The sequence below is a fragment of the Protopterus annectens genome, chromosome 6.part0, assembly GCF_019279795.1.
Source record: "Protopterus annectens isolate FY-2018-M chromosome 6.part0, PAN1.0, whole genome shotgun sequence".
In the NCBI taxonomy this organism is placed as follows: domain Eukaryota; kingdom Metazoa; phylum Chordata; order Ceratodontiformes; family Protopteridae; genus Protopterus; species Protopterus annectens.
The window spans coordinates 624,792,394-624,812,273 of NC_056737.1; the positions used below are offsets into that span (position 1 = coordinate 624,792,394).

A 19,880-nucleotide genomic window follows, 5' to 3' on the forward strand; every position below is an offset into this window, starting at 1 on the left:
CATCAACAGTATATGTATGCATCAATTAACATATAGGATGGCAGAAAAGATTACACAAAAAAGGTGGTGGGCGGCATGCTATATATCATTTTACCAACATCTGTATACTAATAATGCATTCTCAGTAAAAATACCCTACAAATTACTTTTTATTTTTCATTTTATTTTATTTATATTAGTTTTCTGGGGTAGATTACTGATCTACATGGACTTTTTTCAGACTCGGCCCAGGAGCAGGTTCTGGTTAAGTGTCTTGCTCAGAATCACACAGGCAATGGAAGTAGAGGAAAACAAATTTTGCACCACTGGACCACAGGAAACAGGTCATTAACAGCTGCTTTATCCTCTACACCAACTGCTTGATGATAGTTAGCTTGGTTAAGGACCAAGGTCGTATACGGACAGTAGCATAGCTAGGGTGGGGTGAAGGGAGCAGCTGTTCCTCAGTGTATACTGGCATTTAGAAATAACTGTCAGTACTGCATTTGTGGTAAAAACAGAGTGCTATAGCTCTCCATGTGTGGTTGGTATAAACCATTAAAACTGTAGCAGTTTGCTACAGTTTAAAGAAAGAAAAGAGCTTTTTTTTATCTTCATGTTCAAGTAGAACAATGTTCTTTTCCTGCAGGGCTGCCAGATTTAGGGATGGCACCAGGCATAAAACTAGTTCTACATCTTTCGCATATGGAAGCTGACAATATATAGCATGGGCACATTATGAGACCACCAACTGTAATGGTAAGGGCTTGAGTAGTTGAAAAGTGTTTGCAAAAAGGTTATGAAGAAAAATGCAAAATTTGTTCATTAATAATGCAAAGAAAAACATGCAGTGTGATAGAGACACATTAGGGAAGCCTATACAAGGAGTCACTGTGACAGGAATAATAACAGTAAAAGAGCTGTGTGTTACTACTACTTAGTAACATTAAAAACACTTGCATATTAAGTAAACATGCACAGTGAAACTGTCACTGAGGGATGTACAAGACTTAAGATATTAAAGCGTGCTAGCAAAAATGTATGAAAATATAAAATATTTTCCATATTTATTTCAATAATGCATGCAGTAGACAGTAAAACATGGGTAACATAAAAAATGACAGTGAAATGCAGTGAGTAACGTAAGGACATACATGGAAAGAATTGTTTAAGCAGTTACAAATATTAACAATAACTTCATATCTGCATGAATATTAAAAAGATGTGTGACCTGCAGGTGAACAAATGCTGCCATCTGATGCACACAACTATGGCACTGATGCTCATCACCTAACATCAATGGTTTTGTACACTGATACTACTGTTTCCAAATATCATGAAAATACAAGTATAATTTGCATAATGCGTGCAATATCACAAAAAACAGTGGTAAGCAACCTGGTATTACATGTAGTACATTACTGTAAAACAAGTAAAGAGATGAACAATGCTGCTGATACCATAGGTTGATCATGCATACTTGCAGAGATAAAAACCTTTGCTTGGCATAATACCATTTTTTTTTTTTGTGAGAAACGCTTTTTTAGTTTACAATACAAAATCAGCATCACCAGATACACTTTTGGCGTCTGTAGACCAATGTGTCAGGAAGACCTTTTCTGTTTGACTTTTTGTAACTTGTATCATTATGACAAATTTGCAGCTTGTATGAGGTAAGCTTTTGCAAGAAGATTTTTGAATAAATCTCTCAGGAATCAAGTATTTTCATTAATATCAAAGTCTTCAGAATAAATTCCATAGCAACATTCATGACGTCTCCAACCTGGGCTAGAAGGCAATGTAATCCTTTACCTTCGATATTTCAGTAATTTCAATCAGTTCAGAATGAGATCAACAAAGCCCTTATGAAGTTACCTGCTCTTGGAACTCCCTAACCTTAATCGTAGAAGTATGTTGATGACATAGTTCTAATCCAAGCAAGCAAAATCACAAAATATTAAAAGACAACTTGATGGTCTTTTGGAACTGGTTTAACAAGAATAAGTTGTCTGAGAACACAATCAACTTTTATGCTCTTCTGCATCCCCCAAACACTCTGCCAAGTGCAAACTCTAAAGCTAAAAGATATACATGGTATACACATTTCATTAGTTAATCAAAATTATTGCAGCTCATTACACCATCTAATAATATTCCTTCTTTATATAGAAACTATAACACACAAAGTCCTAAATCAACTAAAAATCACATGTAATATATCTCACCTAATTACCACAGAAACACAAAGACCTACTGTAATAAATATTTCTCTTACCATGTTTGAGTACACCCTTACCAGTAGTCTTACAAGTTCTGCAAGGCATGAATTTACTGAAAAAAACTGAAATAAGTTACTAAGATTCAAATCAACCAAATGATCATCACTGCACCACAATCAGTTTGATGTGGACACCAAACATAAGAGCCACATTCATCTTAAATACCAAAACCTATAAACTGATACATCTTAATTAATTCCTCCATTACATAAACTCCAATTCAGACTCATCTCTCAAACACACAAACTAAGAATTCAAAGTGGAATACTTATGACTAGACCACCCTTTACATTAACAATGTCAGACAAAGCTTTCGCAAACACTGCTCCTGCAGCCTGGAACAATCCCCCACAAAATTTTAGAAAGGCTAACAAACATTCAGAAAACTCCATAAAGAACATTTTATAAGAACCAAATACGAGTAAATACTTCTTCCAACCGGGTTAAAAAACGGGTTCATATTATAAGCACAAAAACTGAATCACGTGAACACGTATTGAGCGACACGTAAAGGGCAAAAGTCCAAAACATCGAATCCCAAACACGACAAAACCAAGAAACAAATACTCTCACTAACTGTTGCATGCAGGGGGGCAAGCCCCCCTGCACCCCCCACACCCTCCTACTTAAATATACCAACTCCGAGATCGCACTCCATTGAAGCAAAGGGAAGAATTCCCTATGGCGGTATCCGTTCATACCTTCGATATTGTGAATATTCGCCCTTTATGTGTCGCTCAATATGTGTTCGCACGATTCAGTTTTCGTGCTTATAATATGAACCCTTAAAAACCACCTAACAATACAATTCAGACTGATATGCACCGTACACTCAAGAGCAAACATAGCACATATTTCCAAACACAAACTTTCTCAAAAGTGATATCACGCTGAACATGTAAACATAAATCTCCTACCACTAGAAAAATCCAATACTAAATATACATCAATATAACAGTTCATATTAAGACTTGTGTTTTTATTTTGCATGCTTCATTGAACTTGCATTGAGTACATTCCTATATACTTAGTCTATATTTACCTTTGTAAATGTTCACTGTTTGATACGATCATAGCATACTAAGTTTGGTCATTCCCTCATGTTTTTTTCTTCTTTTGTGTTGTTAGTATATAAATGCTTACTGCATATGTTCTCTTGTTATAGCCATTATGTTCTGGGTTGCACCTGAAAAGGGTCCTCGGACTGCTTTGTTCATTTAGCCATTTTATAGCAGGCTAATCTAGTATCTTTATCCTATTCTGCTGCTACAATTCCTACATCTTCGCACTCTTATTACTTAATATGATCATATGCATACACAATCTTAAATGTGATTTCATACTATAAGCATTGCAAGGTGCTACATGGCATCTCTGAAGGTAATATCCAATTAAGAGCATTAACAAAATATTTTCAGACTGCAATGCTTTAACTCTTATTAACCAGAAATGGTTCATATCCAAACATTGTGTGCAGCCATCTTGGAAGTCCCAGAAAACTTAAAAGCCTTGTTGGTATAACGGCTACTTTCACATGGAAAAACTGGCTAAAGACATAATTTATCTCCTCAGTAATGTTGCCTAGCACTCTCAGTCTTAGCATACAATTACCATTTACTAAAAAATGCTGAACCATGAAAACAATCTTTTATCAACCCATCATTAGTACAAAAATAAAAGGCAAACAATCCAAAAAGACAAATATGCCTAAGCCATTTTAAAAGATTTTTATTTTTTCTTCCAATTTTGACTGTACCACTACTTATCTATCATCTGGGGAATAATTCAGAATGCTCCTCTCTCACAATTATTTTACTAAGAGACTGAACAATTTTACTAACACTAGCATTTGCTACGGACATATCTGTTAAAGAATAAATTCATCAAAAAGTATTTGCATACAACAGGCACTGCAGTCAAAACAATACTTGGAGAAGACCAAAAAGCAATAATACAATGCAGTCAATAAATCACAGGACTTAGAAATTCACCAATGTTCAAAACTAATTAGAGGATATAGGAAACATCATAACATCCATGTGGTAAGCATGCTAAAATACAGTAAGCGTCAACCAAGTACATTTTGTAGAAACATTTAGCTAGACTGATTAATATTTGCAAAGTTAGTTTACTTCTACTACAACTCAAAATGTGAAACTGAACTGGAGGAGGGGCTAATGATGATATCAGCTGCGTGCTATGGGCCCTCAGACTGTCTACTAATGACCACTTTCAAGCAACTTTCATGCCAATATGGATGAGACTGCTACCTCTGGCTGGCCATTATCCTGTTCCTGCAACCACAGTGTAACAGACAGGGAACAAATGGCTATGACTGATTAGAGGACAGCTAACGACTGGCATATGAGGGTGGAAACATTTAATATATATGTACTGTCTCGTGGACTAGGTTAAAGCTGAAAAATGTCCTTATAGCAGCCCATATATTTCCTATATACACAATTTGTTTTTTTTTGTTTTATACATCTGGTTAACAAATACAAAAATAAATATATATATATATATATATATATATATATATATATATATATATATATATGTATATATATATATATATATATATATGTCTACTTTTACTTACCAAAATAACACATCTTCGAATCGTAAACAGTCGACTCCACTTCAGCACACTTCCATTCAACAGAAAGCATGGACTACCGAACTTCGTTCATTGGGAAACTAACCACTTGGCCACCAGGGAAAACAAGTGAATGGAAAAAAATTAAACCCACTCAAGTGTGGGGCTTCACCCCCACACCCCTCTACCTAAATATACCAACTCCAAGATCACACTACACTGGGGAAAAGGGCAAAGTTCATTCTGGTGTCCAAGTGGTTCATTTCCCAGGGTAAGGAGTTCAGTAGTCCGTGCTTTTGGTTGAACGGAAGCTCGCTGACGTGGAGTTGGCTGTATGTGATTTGAACAAGTGTTATTTCGGTGAGTAAAAGTAGACCCAAACACACACACACACACATATATATATATATATATATATATATATATATATATATATATATACGTGTGTGTGTGTACATTTTATATATATATATATACACATATATATATATATATGTGTGTGTGTGTGTGTGTGTACATTTTATATATATATATATATATATATATATATATATATATATATATTTTTTTTTTACAATCTTCAACATTCAAATCAGAGTCCAAATAAATGAAGAACTGCATGTGGAAGTCTTCAACATTCAGATCAGGGTCCAAATAAATGAAGAACTGCATGTGGAAGTCTTTCTGGTGTTAAATGTGTACCACAAGCACACATGCTAGTGTGTTTTGATGAACATTCTAAGTTTTTGAAACTACAATAGTTTTTGGTAAGGACAAACTATAGAAGAAAAAAACAAACTATCGCACGAGCCGCTATGAAGCTAAAATTTCTCCAACATAACTAGGGATCCAGTGGCATGAAGACATAATGAGAAGTACTGTCGAAAGCAAGAAATAAAACATATGACAGTTGTGTACCACCTGGATCAGAACCTGTTCTGCTCTGCTATATGACCTACTTGGTAGCCACATAGAAGGCAGCCATTATATGGACAAAACTCAACCAGAAAACGTGAATCAGATAGAAGATAAAAATAAATATTATGATTTACTTTTATAGTACCTTTCCTTTACCCTACTGAAGATTTAACATACTAAATGAAATGCATATTAGGTAAAATAATTAATTTCACTTGCAATCTCACGGAATCAATGGCTTCTACATGACACTTTCCAAAATCTCTGGTAATGCCAAATGCTTTATACCTGCCATTACGAATCCACTGTAATTCATAACTGAAGAATTAGTTACACAGTAATATTCAGGCATCTAAAATGCTCATACTTACAGTTAGAAGTTTTTCTGCTGTTGGCCTTTTCTTTGGATTTTTTGTTAAAGCCATTTTCACAAAACTTTGGAAAATCGGAGTCCTAAAAATTAAATAATGTATAAGAATAACTCAATCAAGATGTTGCATCTTTAGAAATTTACCAAAATAAATTAGTCCCTTCCCCAAGCGACTCGCACAGAGTCAGAGAAGTAGATACCATGACTACAACCAGGGAAAGGATTTTTATTTTATGCAAGAGAGTTTGAACATGAATAAAGATGAACTGCCAGAAAGTGATGGTGAAACGCACATTGGCACCTTTTGTGTAGCACACACTTGCCCACAAGTATCTGCTCCAGCCCTCTTTCTCTCCACACTGCTGTAATGAATCAGTTTGTGCAGTTGTAGCAGCATCCTCCAGCCTCAATTATGGGGTGTCCAGCTATGACATAACATATGCACTGCCCTTCCTCTAAGAAGAAAAAGGAAGCACTGGTCTCTTGAAGCTCTGTCCCTCCACTCCATCGCTAAAACTGGTAGCTGACCTTGGGTCACAGTGCCAGCACCACAGTCAGGTCTATACCTACTACTATTCCAAAGACCAGTAACTGCAATATAAAATATTAAAACAAACAAAACAAACATGAAAATCTGTAAAATAATAAAGGTACTATGAAACTGCAAGGCAACAGCTTTTAGCTGATTTGTCTGTAAAGCAAATACATACACATGACCACAAAACTCTCTCTTTCATATAAAGTAGTCACAATATTTTTTAATACCTTTATTGAATTATCACTACTGACATAGGCAAATTTACATTTATATAGTAAGTAATCAAACTGTATTAACAAGTTCATGTTTGCAAACATTATACTTCATATACATTGCTATAAATCATTATGTAAAGTATTCAATTCCTGCCCCCCCCCTTTTTTGTTACAAAAAATATTTTTATTAAACCATCAATTACAACATAGGCAATCATACATTTATACAAAAATTATTTGTATTAAACCATCAATTACAACATAGGCAATCATACATTTATATAAATGAAAACAAACCACACCAAAACACTCCTAGTTGCAGTCATTTTACATCACAAACTAGAATGACACACTTCTAGTTGCAAACATCATACATCACTTATAATCTACCCAATCATTTAAGTCAGACATTACATAACTCATTTAAGTCCTGCTTTCTTTTAAACTTAATTCCTCCCCTGTGTGTATTGTTTCCACTCTTTTCTAAAGATCTCAATTCCAGTTGTTTTATCTCTAAAATATCTACTATAGTCACTACTTATACAATAGATGGTTTAGATTTTAATTTCCATTTTCTAGTAATTGCTTTTTTGACAGCCACCATAATTAGATACAGCAAGACCTTACCATGTCTAGGCATTTCTGATTCTGTATCATAGCTCAGAATAAATCATCTTCCTCATCACAACAATCTGCCCACCCAACATCTCCGACAGTGCATCCCACAGGGAATCACAAGAGTCCACCGGCGCACCAAACTCCAAGAAAATAAGTTCCCAATCACCTCTTTCTTCCCTATCACTCCTCCAACATTTGCTGTCTACCTGAGGAAAATTATCTGGATTCTTCTTGTGGTATAACAATACCTCTGTAAACATTCCTAAATCTTCAAGATTTTGTTGCATATTTGGGAGGCATACATATATCCTCCCATTGTTTCTTTGTGAATTGCTTATCAAATCTCTCTTCGCAATCCTTTCTAACCTCCACTGATTGATTCTTGTAGTTATTGTGCAATATTTTATATGCTCTACTAATTATTGCTTTTTTAATGGCAGCATCTGTTCAAGATTCTACTAAAAACTCTACCAGTGTTGGTCTTTTGTTTAGGACCCCCCCCCCATTTCTTTCTCTTTGCTATACTCTGATATCAATCTTTGATAGGGAAGGCAATCTCTAACCTTCAGTCCAAAAAATTCTTGGCACCTTCCCATTCTATCATCTTTCCCTCTCTAGTTATTTGCTCCAAATACCTTGGTTTCTTTGCCAGTTTTCCCCAATAAATTCCAGCCCCCTCTTGCCTACCGTCTGTATCCCTAATTGCATTCATCCCTATTTGCAGAATCTCCTTTCTCAATTCTCGTGTTGGGTTAGTTCTTAGGAAACTTTCTGCTACTTTACATATAATATTATGTATGATTATTGTTACTCTCTTTAAAGGCCTGCATCCAAAATCCCAGTCTCTCCTGGTTTGTTGAGCTTCCCCCGGTTTCATCATCATTCCTTTCCACTTTCAATTATAGTTTTCTGCTTGTGCTATGTATAGGAGCCTTAACTGTGTAGCTTTGAAATACCCCTTAAAATTGGGTAATCCCAATCCACCCTGTTCCATTGGATGAATCAGCTTATCCCACTTGACACTTGCCATCTTCTCCTCCCAGATAAAGTAATTCAGCTCTTGATTAATTGCTATCCACAACTTCTGCTCTGGTTGATAAACATATGCCTGACCTGTGCATAAGACTAAAGGGACTAAAAAGAATAGTTGTGTAAGACCTTACCATAGCCACAGATGCCCTTCTCTTCTATGTTGCAGTATTCATAACAGTAGGGAGTAGCTGCCTGCAGCACCACTGTCCTGCCAGTATACCAAAGTCTTTGTCTTGGAGGGTACGTGTGACGTCGGCTACAAGGGCCATAAACCGGCATTAGGTATAAAGGTGACATCTGCACGTACCCTCCTCAGAATAGTTTCTGCTGCATATACTAGTGCCCCTGAGGTTTTTAAGGAGGGTCATAACTGAGACCCTTAGACTTGCATGCCTGCTAGAGCCAGGGCCGTAATAAGGCTATGTAGGTAGAGACTTGGGGAACAAGATGACCACAGGTGTTTATAAAATACCTGCTATAGCAGAAGCAAGAAACAGGGGGTAAGAGGGTGGGACTGAATGCTGCAACATGGAAGAGAAGGACATCTATGGTTATGATAAGGTCTTACACAACTATTCTATGTCCTTCTATTCTGATGTTGCAGTATTCATAACAGTAGGGAGAGTACCAGAGCTTTAAGTATGATGCTAGGAGGAGGAAGGGTTTCCGTGGTCAAGGAGACCATGTAGGATAGTTCTGGAAAAAAAAAACACAGCCCCCTGCAGGTACAGCAAGTGCATGGCTCAAAGAGCAGTATACAGGTAAAAAATGTAAAGAGCCAGCACAAAGTGGAGTGAAAAATAAAGAAATTTAATATGGCAAAAAAACAGACCGGTTTCGGCAATAATTACATAGTCTTCCTCAATGTAAAGAAACTTCCACAAATAGCCATATAATATACAGGATGATAAATTAACAAAAATTGCTGATTGGTTGATCACAATTGCTCACTGAGCCCAGGTGGAAATAATCCACCCAATTTGATTATCCATTTTCTTTCTTTCTGATTGAGAATGCTGTGGTCTTTTTTTGCCATATTAAATTTCTTTATTTTTTACTCCACTTTGTGCTGGCTCTTTACATTTTTTTACATAGTTCTGGAAAAAACGGCTCTAGCACGGGATGCCATGTCCAACTTGTAGTGTTTAGTGAAGGTGTGCACTGAGGTCCAAATGGCTATCTCTAAAATACAAGGGGAATCAATGCCGTTGAAAAAGGCAGAAGAGGAGGCAGCTGCTCTGGTGGAATGTGACTTGATACTGCCTTGTAAGGTTTTTCCATGGTGGGAGTAGCAGAAGGAGATGGACTCCAAGATCCATGAGGTAATGGTTTGCTTAGATACAGCTTTACCTAGTGCTCTGGGATGGAAGGAAACAAATAACTGTTCTGATTTCCTGATGTCTTTGGTTTTGTCTAGGTAATATCTTAGTTGTCAGTGCACGTCCAGAGAGTGAAGGGTCCTCTCTGAAGCATTTTGAGGATGGGGGTAGAAGACAGATAGGTTAATGGTCTGATTCAACGAGAGTTCATTAACTACCTTAGGCATGAAGGAGGGGCTGGTCCTGAGCACCACTCTGTCCCTGTGAAAGACTAGGTAGGGGATGTGGCCATCAGGGCTTGGATCTCTGAAACCCTCCTGGCGGATGTGAGGGCAACTAGCAGAACTGTTTTCAATGTACAAAATTTCAGAGAAGCAGAATGTGCTGGTTGAAAAGGAGATAGTGTTAGCTTTTCTAAAACAATGTTTAGATCCCACGGTGGAGGGGGTGGAATGTGGTTTGATACTGCCTTGTAAGGAAGAACTGGCGAATGGGCGTTCGATGATCACTGTGGCAGAAATATTCTGAGGAGGGTACGTGCAGATGTCACCTTTATACCTAACGTCAGTTTACGGCCATCGTAGCCAATGTCACACGTACCCTCCAAGGCAAAGACTTTGGTATACTGGCCAGACGGTGGCGCTGCAGGCAGCTACTTCCTACTGTTATGAATACTGCAACATCAGAATAGAAGGACATACATTTTAACTGCTTGTATCTTACTATCCATATAACAAAGCTTCCATTTTCTCAGTTTTTGTATTATCTTTTGTTTAGTCTCTTAACACATATCCTTAAGCTGCCACCTCAGAATCATTTTTAATCCATACTCCTAAATACTTGACTTTATCGTGTCCCCATAAAAATGGATATTGCTGAACTAATTCATATGGGGGTACATAATTTACTGCTATTGCCTCTGTTTTAGCCTTATTCATTTTGTATCCAGAAAAGATTTGAAACCGTCTCAAAATGTTCCACAACACTGTAATATCGCATTTTGGCTTTGTCAGGTATACAATTATATCATCTGCAAATAGAGCAAGCTTTTCTTGACTACCACATCAATTATATCCTTGAATCTCTGAGTCCCTTATTATCTTTGCTAATGGTTCTAAATATAATGCAAATAATAAGGGGAAAGAGGACACCCCCCTGCCTGGTTCCTCTGCTCAAACAGAAATTATCATAGAGGACCCCAACCACTTTAATTTTCACCTCTGATCCCTCATATATCCTCCTAATCAACACGATAATTTTTTCAGGAAATGCAAATGCTTCCATTGTCCTGCTCATAACATCCCCGCTTACTCTATCAAATACTTTCTCTACATCAAGACTCAACAACAACAATGGTATTTTCTTGTATTCTACTTCCCTCTGGATCATCGTTGTTCTGTTAATGCTGTTGAATGCTTGCCTCCCCTCCACAAAACCACGCTGATCCATATCTATCAATTTTGGCATTACTTTTGCCATTCACTTACCCATTATAGACATGAACACTCTATAACCATGGTTTAGTATTGAAATGGGCTTGTATGAAACTTGATCTGATGCATCTTTACCCGCTTTAGGTTTTACATCTACCACTGCTTTCTTCCAAGATGTTGGTACTTCTCCTCCTCTTAAAAGAAAGTTAAACAAAACCTTCCAGATCTTTATAATTTTTTCCCGCCTAGCTTCCAAATTTCCATAGGAACACCACCTATTCCTGGGGACTTTCCTGTACATTGGTTATGCATCATAATTTTTTTATCTTATCTCTTCTTATTCTAACCATTAGTAATTGAGCCTCATCTACCTCTAACTCTGGCATATTTAATTCTTCCATAAACATTTCCATTTGTACCTTTTCTTGATTTCCATATTTCTCTACTTTATACAGACTTTCACAATATTTCCAAAATATTTCTAATACCTCTACAGGATCTCGTTACCTACCTTACTATAGGCTCAAAGGTTGGTGACACTACTTTCTACTTTACATTACCTGAATTGTCGTGCTAGAAGTTTTTGTGCTTTAGTGTTGTTATCAAAAAACAGTTGCTTAACAGCAACCTTTCTAAACTTGTGTATATTACTGAGATAATCCCTTATTTTCTGCTTAGCATTCTCCAGCTGATCCTTTCCTTATTTTGTGAGCTTCTTTCTATTCTGCAATACTTTAACATTTCTCAGGCCCTCTAAATAACTCTTGTTACTTTTTAACCATAGCTCCCTTTCTTTTATTTCCACCCTATTTTTAAACTTCACCTTAATTTTATCGCATTCTCTAGCTATATTTTCAGAAGTAATTTCTATACTCGCAAATAGCACCTAATTAATCGCCACTACCCATTCCTTAAATTCTTCTCTCTTCAACAGATAGGTGAGAAAGCGCCAGTGTCTCTTATTTCATCACCTTGTGTTCTTATTTTAGTTATTATTTGTTCATGATCTGAAATAGCTATTGGGTGCCTATATCAAGACCTTCAATCAAATGGACATGTTCCTGTGAAATGTAAATTCTGTCTAGCCTAGCCCAGTTTTTTGTATCTTGGGGAATAATGTGCAAATTCACTCCAAACGCCAATTACTGAATTCACATCTTTCATGCCAAACATTTTCATAAATTACTTAAAAAATCTACCCTCATTTGTTATACTGTCCATTCTGGGCTCCATCTTCACTGCTGCAAATCAAATTCTAGTCCCCACCTATAAGTAATACTCCTTGCTGAAAACAGATTGTTTCTCCCAGAATTTTCTTAAGCTCCACTGATAGCAGTTTTAGGTGGAATATAAATTCATGCCAGTGTAATTCTCCTCCTCCCTTGCCAGTAGCTCCTTGGCACTACACATCTGACATTATTATCTTTTTTATCCTCTTCTATCACTATTGGAGCTACACTTGCAATTAATATAAGTACTCCTTCTTTCTTCTGTCCCAAATATCCTACTGAATAACCATCCAGAAAACCAATCTTTATCAAACTTATTCATTTCTTTCCAAATGTGTCTCCTGTAACATAGCTGTTTGTACTCTAAATGTTTAATCTAGTTCACTGCTCTTTCTTTTTTGTACTTATGTGTGAAACCACTGACATTTAAAGATATTACAGAAAGTATCACTGTATTAAAAAGTTATTATTCCCACCTTTTATGTACAATACATTTTTTGTTACATGTCTAGTTCCAGTTTCTGTGTTACATGCATACACTGCTTGGCAGCTTGAACTTTTATACCGTTGTTTCATGTCATATCCATTTGAGCCTATGTCACATCTATGAAACTTTTTGTTTTATTGAAAGCCCTTAAACAAACATAACAAACAAACCCCCAATACCCCATAAAACCTATTAATTTAATATTAAGACAAAGAAGTATGTACATCTTCAAATATTGAAGTTTTACCCTCCTAATAGGAACAAATGTCCCAGACTGACCACCACACTCACAAACTTGAGTTAACCTAAAAGAAAGGTTATCCATGCTCAGGTGGATTCCCTTTACATGATCGAATTTTCATTTACCCAAAACTTAAAAGGACAAGATCAGTTTGCCAAACACTTACTTTCACAAACAGTCGGATCACTGGAATTTTACTTCGGGAAAGGAAACACCTGGCCACCATGGTAAACTTTGCTCTTTTCGACACTGTAGTGTAATCTCAGAGTTTGTATATTTAGTTAGGGGGTGCATGGGGGAGAAGCCCCCGACTTAGGTTTGATTTGCTTTGGTTTGTTTATTTTGTCACAGTGACTTAGTGGTTTCTTTCCTACAGTAAAATTGTGGTGCTCCGAGTGTTCGTGAAAGCAAGTTTTCGGCGAAGTCAAGTAAGTGAAAATTAGATTATGTGAAGTAGACCTACTAAGACACAAGGCTTCAGCCTGTGGTTCTACTAAGTGCTAACTGGTTTTGTCTTATCTTTATAGCTCTCCCAGCTGGGAAATTCCCCCGAATGCTTTCAGAAAAAAATTATATCCTAGCCAGTTTCTCTTTTCTTTTTTTTTTCCACAGCCAGTCTCCACCAGAGTGTAACCAATATTTCTTGATCTGATTGTCTCCAAGGAGACATGAGAACCAGGCAGTCAATTTTTCTTATTCAGATTATTTCCATAGAGACAGGAGGGTCAGATGGAAAATTGCTACTAAGCATGCATTAATTTTCTAGAAAAAAAGCCTCATAATATTACATACTCTGTTTCATTTATTTGCTTTCTCATAAAACTTACTAAATCAATCTAGGATCCTTAATCCAGTCATTCTCCCATGCAAGAATGAGGAAAAGCACATTATTTTTTTTTTCTGTCATGCTCTTTTAACCATGCTTTTTTTATTTTACATTGCAGTGCCTACATTTGTTAAAACTGAACAAGAAGAAAGAGAGAAGGGAGAAAGAAAGGGGGAAAAAAAGAACAGCAACATCTATGTACAATCCCCATTACACTTAAAAATAAAGGAGAAACCTTGCTTTTCTTTGCATGCTGTAAAGTAATACACCACAAAAATTGTATTGTTAAGAAAATAATGTTTTCTTTACTTACAATTAACTTGTTCCCCTCTCTTCCCCTTCCCAAAACATTTTTCTGAACATTAATGACATGAAGTAGGGCATATACTTTACAATACCCCACAAGTCCAAGAAATTCAGAAAAAGTCCAATATTTACAGATTTTCTCGTTTTGTCACATTTCAAAAATATAATTATTGCATTATAATCCCACATTAAGTTACTGGTTTTATTACCATTCATCTCCATCTCCCAAATGCTGTCTCTGCTTCATTTCCAATATACTCTTGATTCTTCTAGACAACTTGTGCTCCCTTCCTTCTCTCCAACATTTTCCATTGAAATGTTGAAAATGTTTCACACGTACAGTATCTCTATGGTCTTTATTCCCAGAAGAACAAGAAGCAGAATATCCTTCTGTTTCACAGCTCACTTTTTGTTGAACAAACTTTTGTATTTCCTGCTTAGCATATAATTCATCAAAAAATGATTTTGTCCTTCCAGGGAAGAATACCTTGAAGACAGCTGGGTACACAGTTTGAATCTCACACCAGTTTCTCAACATTCCCTGAAGAGTGGAATGAATTTACTCCTCTTCTGCTGGTGCACAATTGTAATCATTCTCCACAAACCCTCTGCTGGCTCCCATTTTTAGTATTTTGTCCTTCTACCACAGTTTTGCCAGAATCAACTCCTTCTGCTGGTATGAGTACATCTTTACTATTAAAGATCTAGGTTGCTTTCTCAAAGCCAGGTTTGGAGCATACAAACAATGTGCCCTTTCAACTATCAACTGCTGTGAAACTCCACTCCAGTTGCTTATTTCTGCTTTGATAAAATTAATGCAGTCTGTTCCTTCCAGCTTCTCTGGTACAGCTGAAAAGTTCAGGTTTTCCCTACATGCTCTGTCCTCTAACTCAAACATCTCATCCTGAGCAATCTCATTCAGCCAGCCTTTTCTTCATTTCAGCCTCTGATTTTTGCAGCTTTATCACCTCATCTGAATATCTGTTTAAAGCCTCTTCCATTTTTCCAGCTTTTTGTTATTTGTGTTGATATACTCCATCAGCGTTTCAGTTATTTTAATCAAGTCTGTGTGCAGTTGTCTTGTATATTCCTGTAGGTTACTGGAAGTCATGTCTGGAGGTTGCACTGCTTTTTGCTGAACAGCTGTAGAGCTTTCCTCAGTCAGCGTTTCTTTCTCACTTTTTGTAGCTGATCCCCCCCCACCCCGGTGCTCTGTGTTTTTTTCCTAGCATCCAGGCAGTACATTTACAAGTCAGTTATTGAAATTCACCCACAAACAGAAAAGTCTACTGGTCTTCTCTGTTGAATTTCTATTTTCACACTGTGAGAGCTACAGTTAAGCTGCTACTCAATGTGCAGCTATCTTGGAAGTCTGCACTGTACTCGATTACAGGTCTGATGAGGGCCAAGTACAGTGGTACTATGGTATTCTTAGATCTGGATGCCATAACCACTCTTAAGCTGAGCAACATAGAAGGATTTCCCCACCGCTGTGGACATAAGGTGGTCAAAGTTCAGATTACTATGCAAGTACAGTATAGTTGTGTACACTTACCATAAATGTAGATATTCGAGTGTATTCACTGTTGCAGTCATTACATTTGGGTAATCTGCTGGCAGGTTGCCCTCAGTCGGCCATGAATAACAATGACTTGGGTCCTGCGTCGGTTGCTGTCTCCTCTTCCATGACGTCAGGTTGTCAGGGGTATAAAACATGCAGCCAACGCCATTTTAATCAGTTTTTCTTGCCCCAGATGTCAGGTGCCCCCCAAATGGGGAGCAAAAAAAATATATAAAACTATAAATATATATAAATGCACTTTAGAACACATAAATTTTACCTTCAACTAAAAGCAAATATACCACAAAGGCTTTTGAGCATAGTGAAGGAAAGAAAAGGTGTAGAAAGGGGGCTGGCGGGTAATCCAGACTGCAACAGTGAATATGCTTGAACACCTACATTTATGGTAAGTGTACACAACTGTACTATGTTCTTCATGTTTCACTGCTGCAGTCATTACATTTGGGTAGAATCCCAAAGCTATGGATGGGAGGATGGAACTAAACAGCATCAGGAGCAGCTATAAGGCCCTACAAGACTGCAGTGGCAAAGCCTGCCCTGGATTTAGAAAAGAGAGGTAAATGGTAATGCTTTGTGAAGTATGAACTGAGCTCCAAGTAGCAGCTTCTAGAATGTCTCTGGTAGGGACCCCTCTCAGAAAAGCTGCTGAAGTAGAGGAAGCCCTGGTGGAAAGGGATCTGATCCCCTTGGGCACAGGTTTACCATGGTGCAAGTAGCAGAAACTAATGCAATGGCTTATCCATTTAGAAATAGTCTACTTTGATATAGTCTTCCCCTCTGATCCCACAGCAAATGGAACCAGTAGTTGCTCAGACTTCCTTACAGATTTTGTCCTGTTTAAGTAGAATCTTAGTTGTCTGTGTGCATCTAATGAAAGCAGAATCCGCCCTTCCTTGTTCTGTGTACTTGGGGAAAAAATTGGTAGTTGAATGGTCTGGTTAAGAGCCACACTGGATACCACCTTAGGCATAAAAGAAGGATTGGTCCTGAGGGCCACCCTGCCTGGGTAAAATATAATGAAAGGCTCCACTGCCATGAGAGCCTGTAGTTCTGAAACCCTTCTAGCTGAAGTGACTGCCAAAAGAAAGGCCATCTTCCAAGAAAGAGATTTTACATCTGCAGTAGCTGCTGGTTCAAAAGGAGGTAGGGTGAGTTTTTCCAGCACAAAAATTGAGGTCCCATGCAGGAGTTGGCGCTCTCCTGGGAGACCTTAAATATTTGGCCCCTCTGAGGTACTGCTTTAGCAGTGGATGAGAAAAGAGGGGAGGCTCTGTGTTGTAATGAGCCGAGATGGCAGAGGCATGGATTTTTATTGATGAAAAAGATAGGCCCTTGTGAAGCATCTCAGTTAAGTATTGCAAAATCTGAGGAATATTGGGCTTTGCTGTGTCTATTCCTTGTGCTTGGTTCCAAGCACAGAATCTCTTCCATTTATCAGCATAATATTTTCTAGTACTAGGCCTTCTGGCCTCCAAAATGACATCCATCACAGGTTTACTGAGAGATGTGGTTGGTGAAATTAGTTGATTAGCCATGCTGCAAGATTTGGAGTTTGGAGCTGTGTGTGCAGAATTTGATAGTTCTGCTGAGACAATAGGTGAGGTGTTTGAGGCAAGTACCACGGAGGAAGGTGTGACATATTCCTTAGAAGCGGGTACCAGTGTTGGCGAGGCCAGTCCGGAGCAATTAGTATCATTTTTGTTTTTTCCTGTCTGACTTTTTGTAAGACCTTGGAGAGTAGAGGCAGAGGGGGAAAGGCATAGACTGACAGGTTTTTCCAGTTGAAGGATACAGCATCCACTTTCCATGCTTTTTTTGTGATTAGTTCTTGTGCAGAATTTGTCCAACTGATAGTTTTGGGGAGAGGCAAATAGATCTATTTGTGGTCTCCCCCATTTTTGTGTTAACATGCTGAAGATTTGTGGATCCAGTTTCCATTCGTGTGGGTCCATAAGACTTCTGCTTAGGTCGTCTGCCAGAGTATTTTGCTTTCCTGGCAGAAATTGAGCTTGAAGATATATTTGGTAAGTCAAGGCTGTGTTCCATAAGGCCATGGCTAGTCTCCAAAGGGGGTAGGAGTGGGTACCCCCCTGCTTGTTTATGTACCACATAACTGTGGTGTTGTCCGTCTTTATCAGTAGTTGTTCTGGATGAAGGAAGTCCTTGAAGGCTGTCAGAGCATTCTGAACAGCTAGCATTTCTTTCTGGTTGATATGTAGATGCATTTGGTTTGGGCTCCATTTGCCCTGAATGCATCTCCCTGCCAGATGGGCCCCCAAGCATAGTCTGATGCATCTGTAGTTAGGGTTTGGGTGGCATGGGGTAGAATGAATGACAGTCCCTTGTTTTGGTGACATGCCTCTGCCCACCAAAGAAACTCCTGTTGCAGGCAGGGAATGAGAGGAATCATTGTTTCAAGGCTATGACAATGTTGACTCCATAAGCTTTTTAGATACCATTGAAGTTTGCTCATATGCAGTCTCGCATATGGAATTAGTAGAATGCAGGATGCCATGAACCCCCAAAGCCTATAGAATTTGTCTGGCAGATAGCTGTGTTTGTGTTGCCACTTGTTTGAAGTATGTTGTCAATTGAATTTGTTTGGCGTGAGGTAAGCCATCTGGGCAGTTGTATTCAAGCTTGCACCCAGGAATGTAATTATTTGAGAGGGTACCAGTTGTGATTTCTTTTCATTTATGGTGTACCCTAGGCATGCTAGAAGCCTTTTTACAAACTCCAGATGTTGAAGAAGAGTGTCCTTATCCTCTGCCTGAATGACACAATCGTCCAGATAAGGATAAATTTTAATGTTTCTTTGTCTGCAAAATGCAATTACTGGTGCCAGGCACTGTAAAGACCCTGGGCGCAGTAGATAAGCCAAAGGGCAGTGCAGAGAATTGATAATGCAAAAAGCCTGCTTTGAAGCGGAGGTACCTTCTGCAAGATTCCCTTATTGGGATATGCAGGTATGCCTCTTTTAAGTCTAGAGTTACCAACCAGGCATTCTTGTCTAGCATAGGCAGTAGCTGTTGTAAAGTCAGCATTTTGAATTTTGGAATGTTCAGGAATGCATTTCGAATTGATAAGTCCAGAATTGGATGCCATGATTTGTCTTTTCTGGGTACCAGGAAAAGTCTTGAATAAAATCCTTGTTCTTTTTCCTTTTCTGGCACTGGTTGAATAGCCCCCATATCCATGAGGGACATGACTTGTTTCTGGGCCTCTGCCCACTGGTTTGGTGGGGGATCTGGCCATCTGTTTGGAATTGGCAATGTGTGGAAATGAAATCTGTACCCCTGGGATACTATGTTTAATACTCACCTGTCCTGGGTAATTAAATGCCAATTTTGAGCATGAAGTGCTAGTTTCCACCCCCAAGGGGGCTGCCAAAATATGAGTGCTTCGAGATGGCAGAGGAAAGTCATTGAGACTGTTTACTGTAGGGTTGTGCTTTGCTACCTCCTGATTTGGAGGTGGAGGCACCCAATTGCTTTGACCTGTAAGATCCTTGTGATTGATATCTGGAGCCTTTGGAGCATCTGGGTTTGCCCTAGCGGCTGTGTTGGACACAGGAAAGGACCAATTCTTAGTAGGCCAGTGTCTACTGAACCTGGGTGGCTGCACTTGCAAGAAATCTTTTACAGTTTGCATAGATTTAGCTTTGTCTTCCATTTTCTTTAAAACCTCTTCTTCCTTATTACAAAACAGACTGTCCTACTGTAAAGGGGCATCCAACAATTTAGCTTTAACATGATCAGGCAGATTTTGCTCTTTGAGCCAGGCATGCCTTCTTATCACAGATCAAGTTATGGCGGCCCTGCAAGAGGCCTCCAAGGAATCAAAACCACATTGCAAAGTATGCTTTCCAACCTGTTCTGCTGAATGCAATAAATCCTGTAACTCTTTATT

The 19,880-nt window shown here is 38.1% G+C and overlaps 1 protein-coding gene across 3 annotated transcripts in view; it reads right to left on the reverse strand.

Moving 5' to 3' along the window:
* The window catches only part of MAP4K5 (mitogen-activated protein kinase kinase kinase kinase 5), a 2,873,315-nt gene that overhangs the window by 1,637,339 nt on the left and 1,216,096 nt on the right, over positions 1-19,880 (reverse strand). For all 3 annotated transcript variants that reach the window (XM_044074300.1, XM_044074299.1, XM_044074298.1), the window contains exon 11: positions 6,147-6,228. In XM_044074300.1, the coding sequence (XP_043930235.1) occupies positions 6,147-6,228 (82 nt within the window). The remainder of the gene's footprint in view (positions 1-6,146; positions 6,229-19,880) is intronic.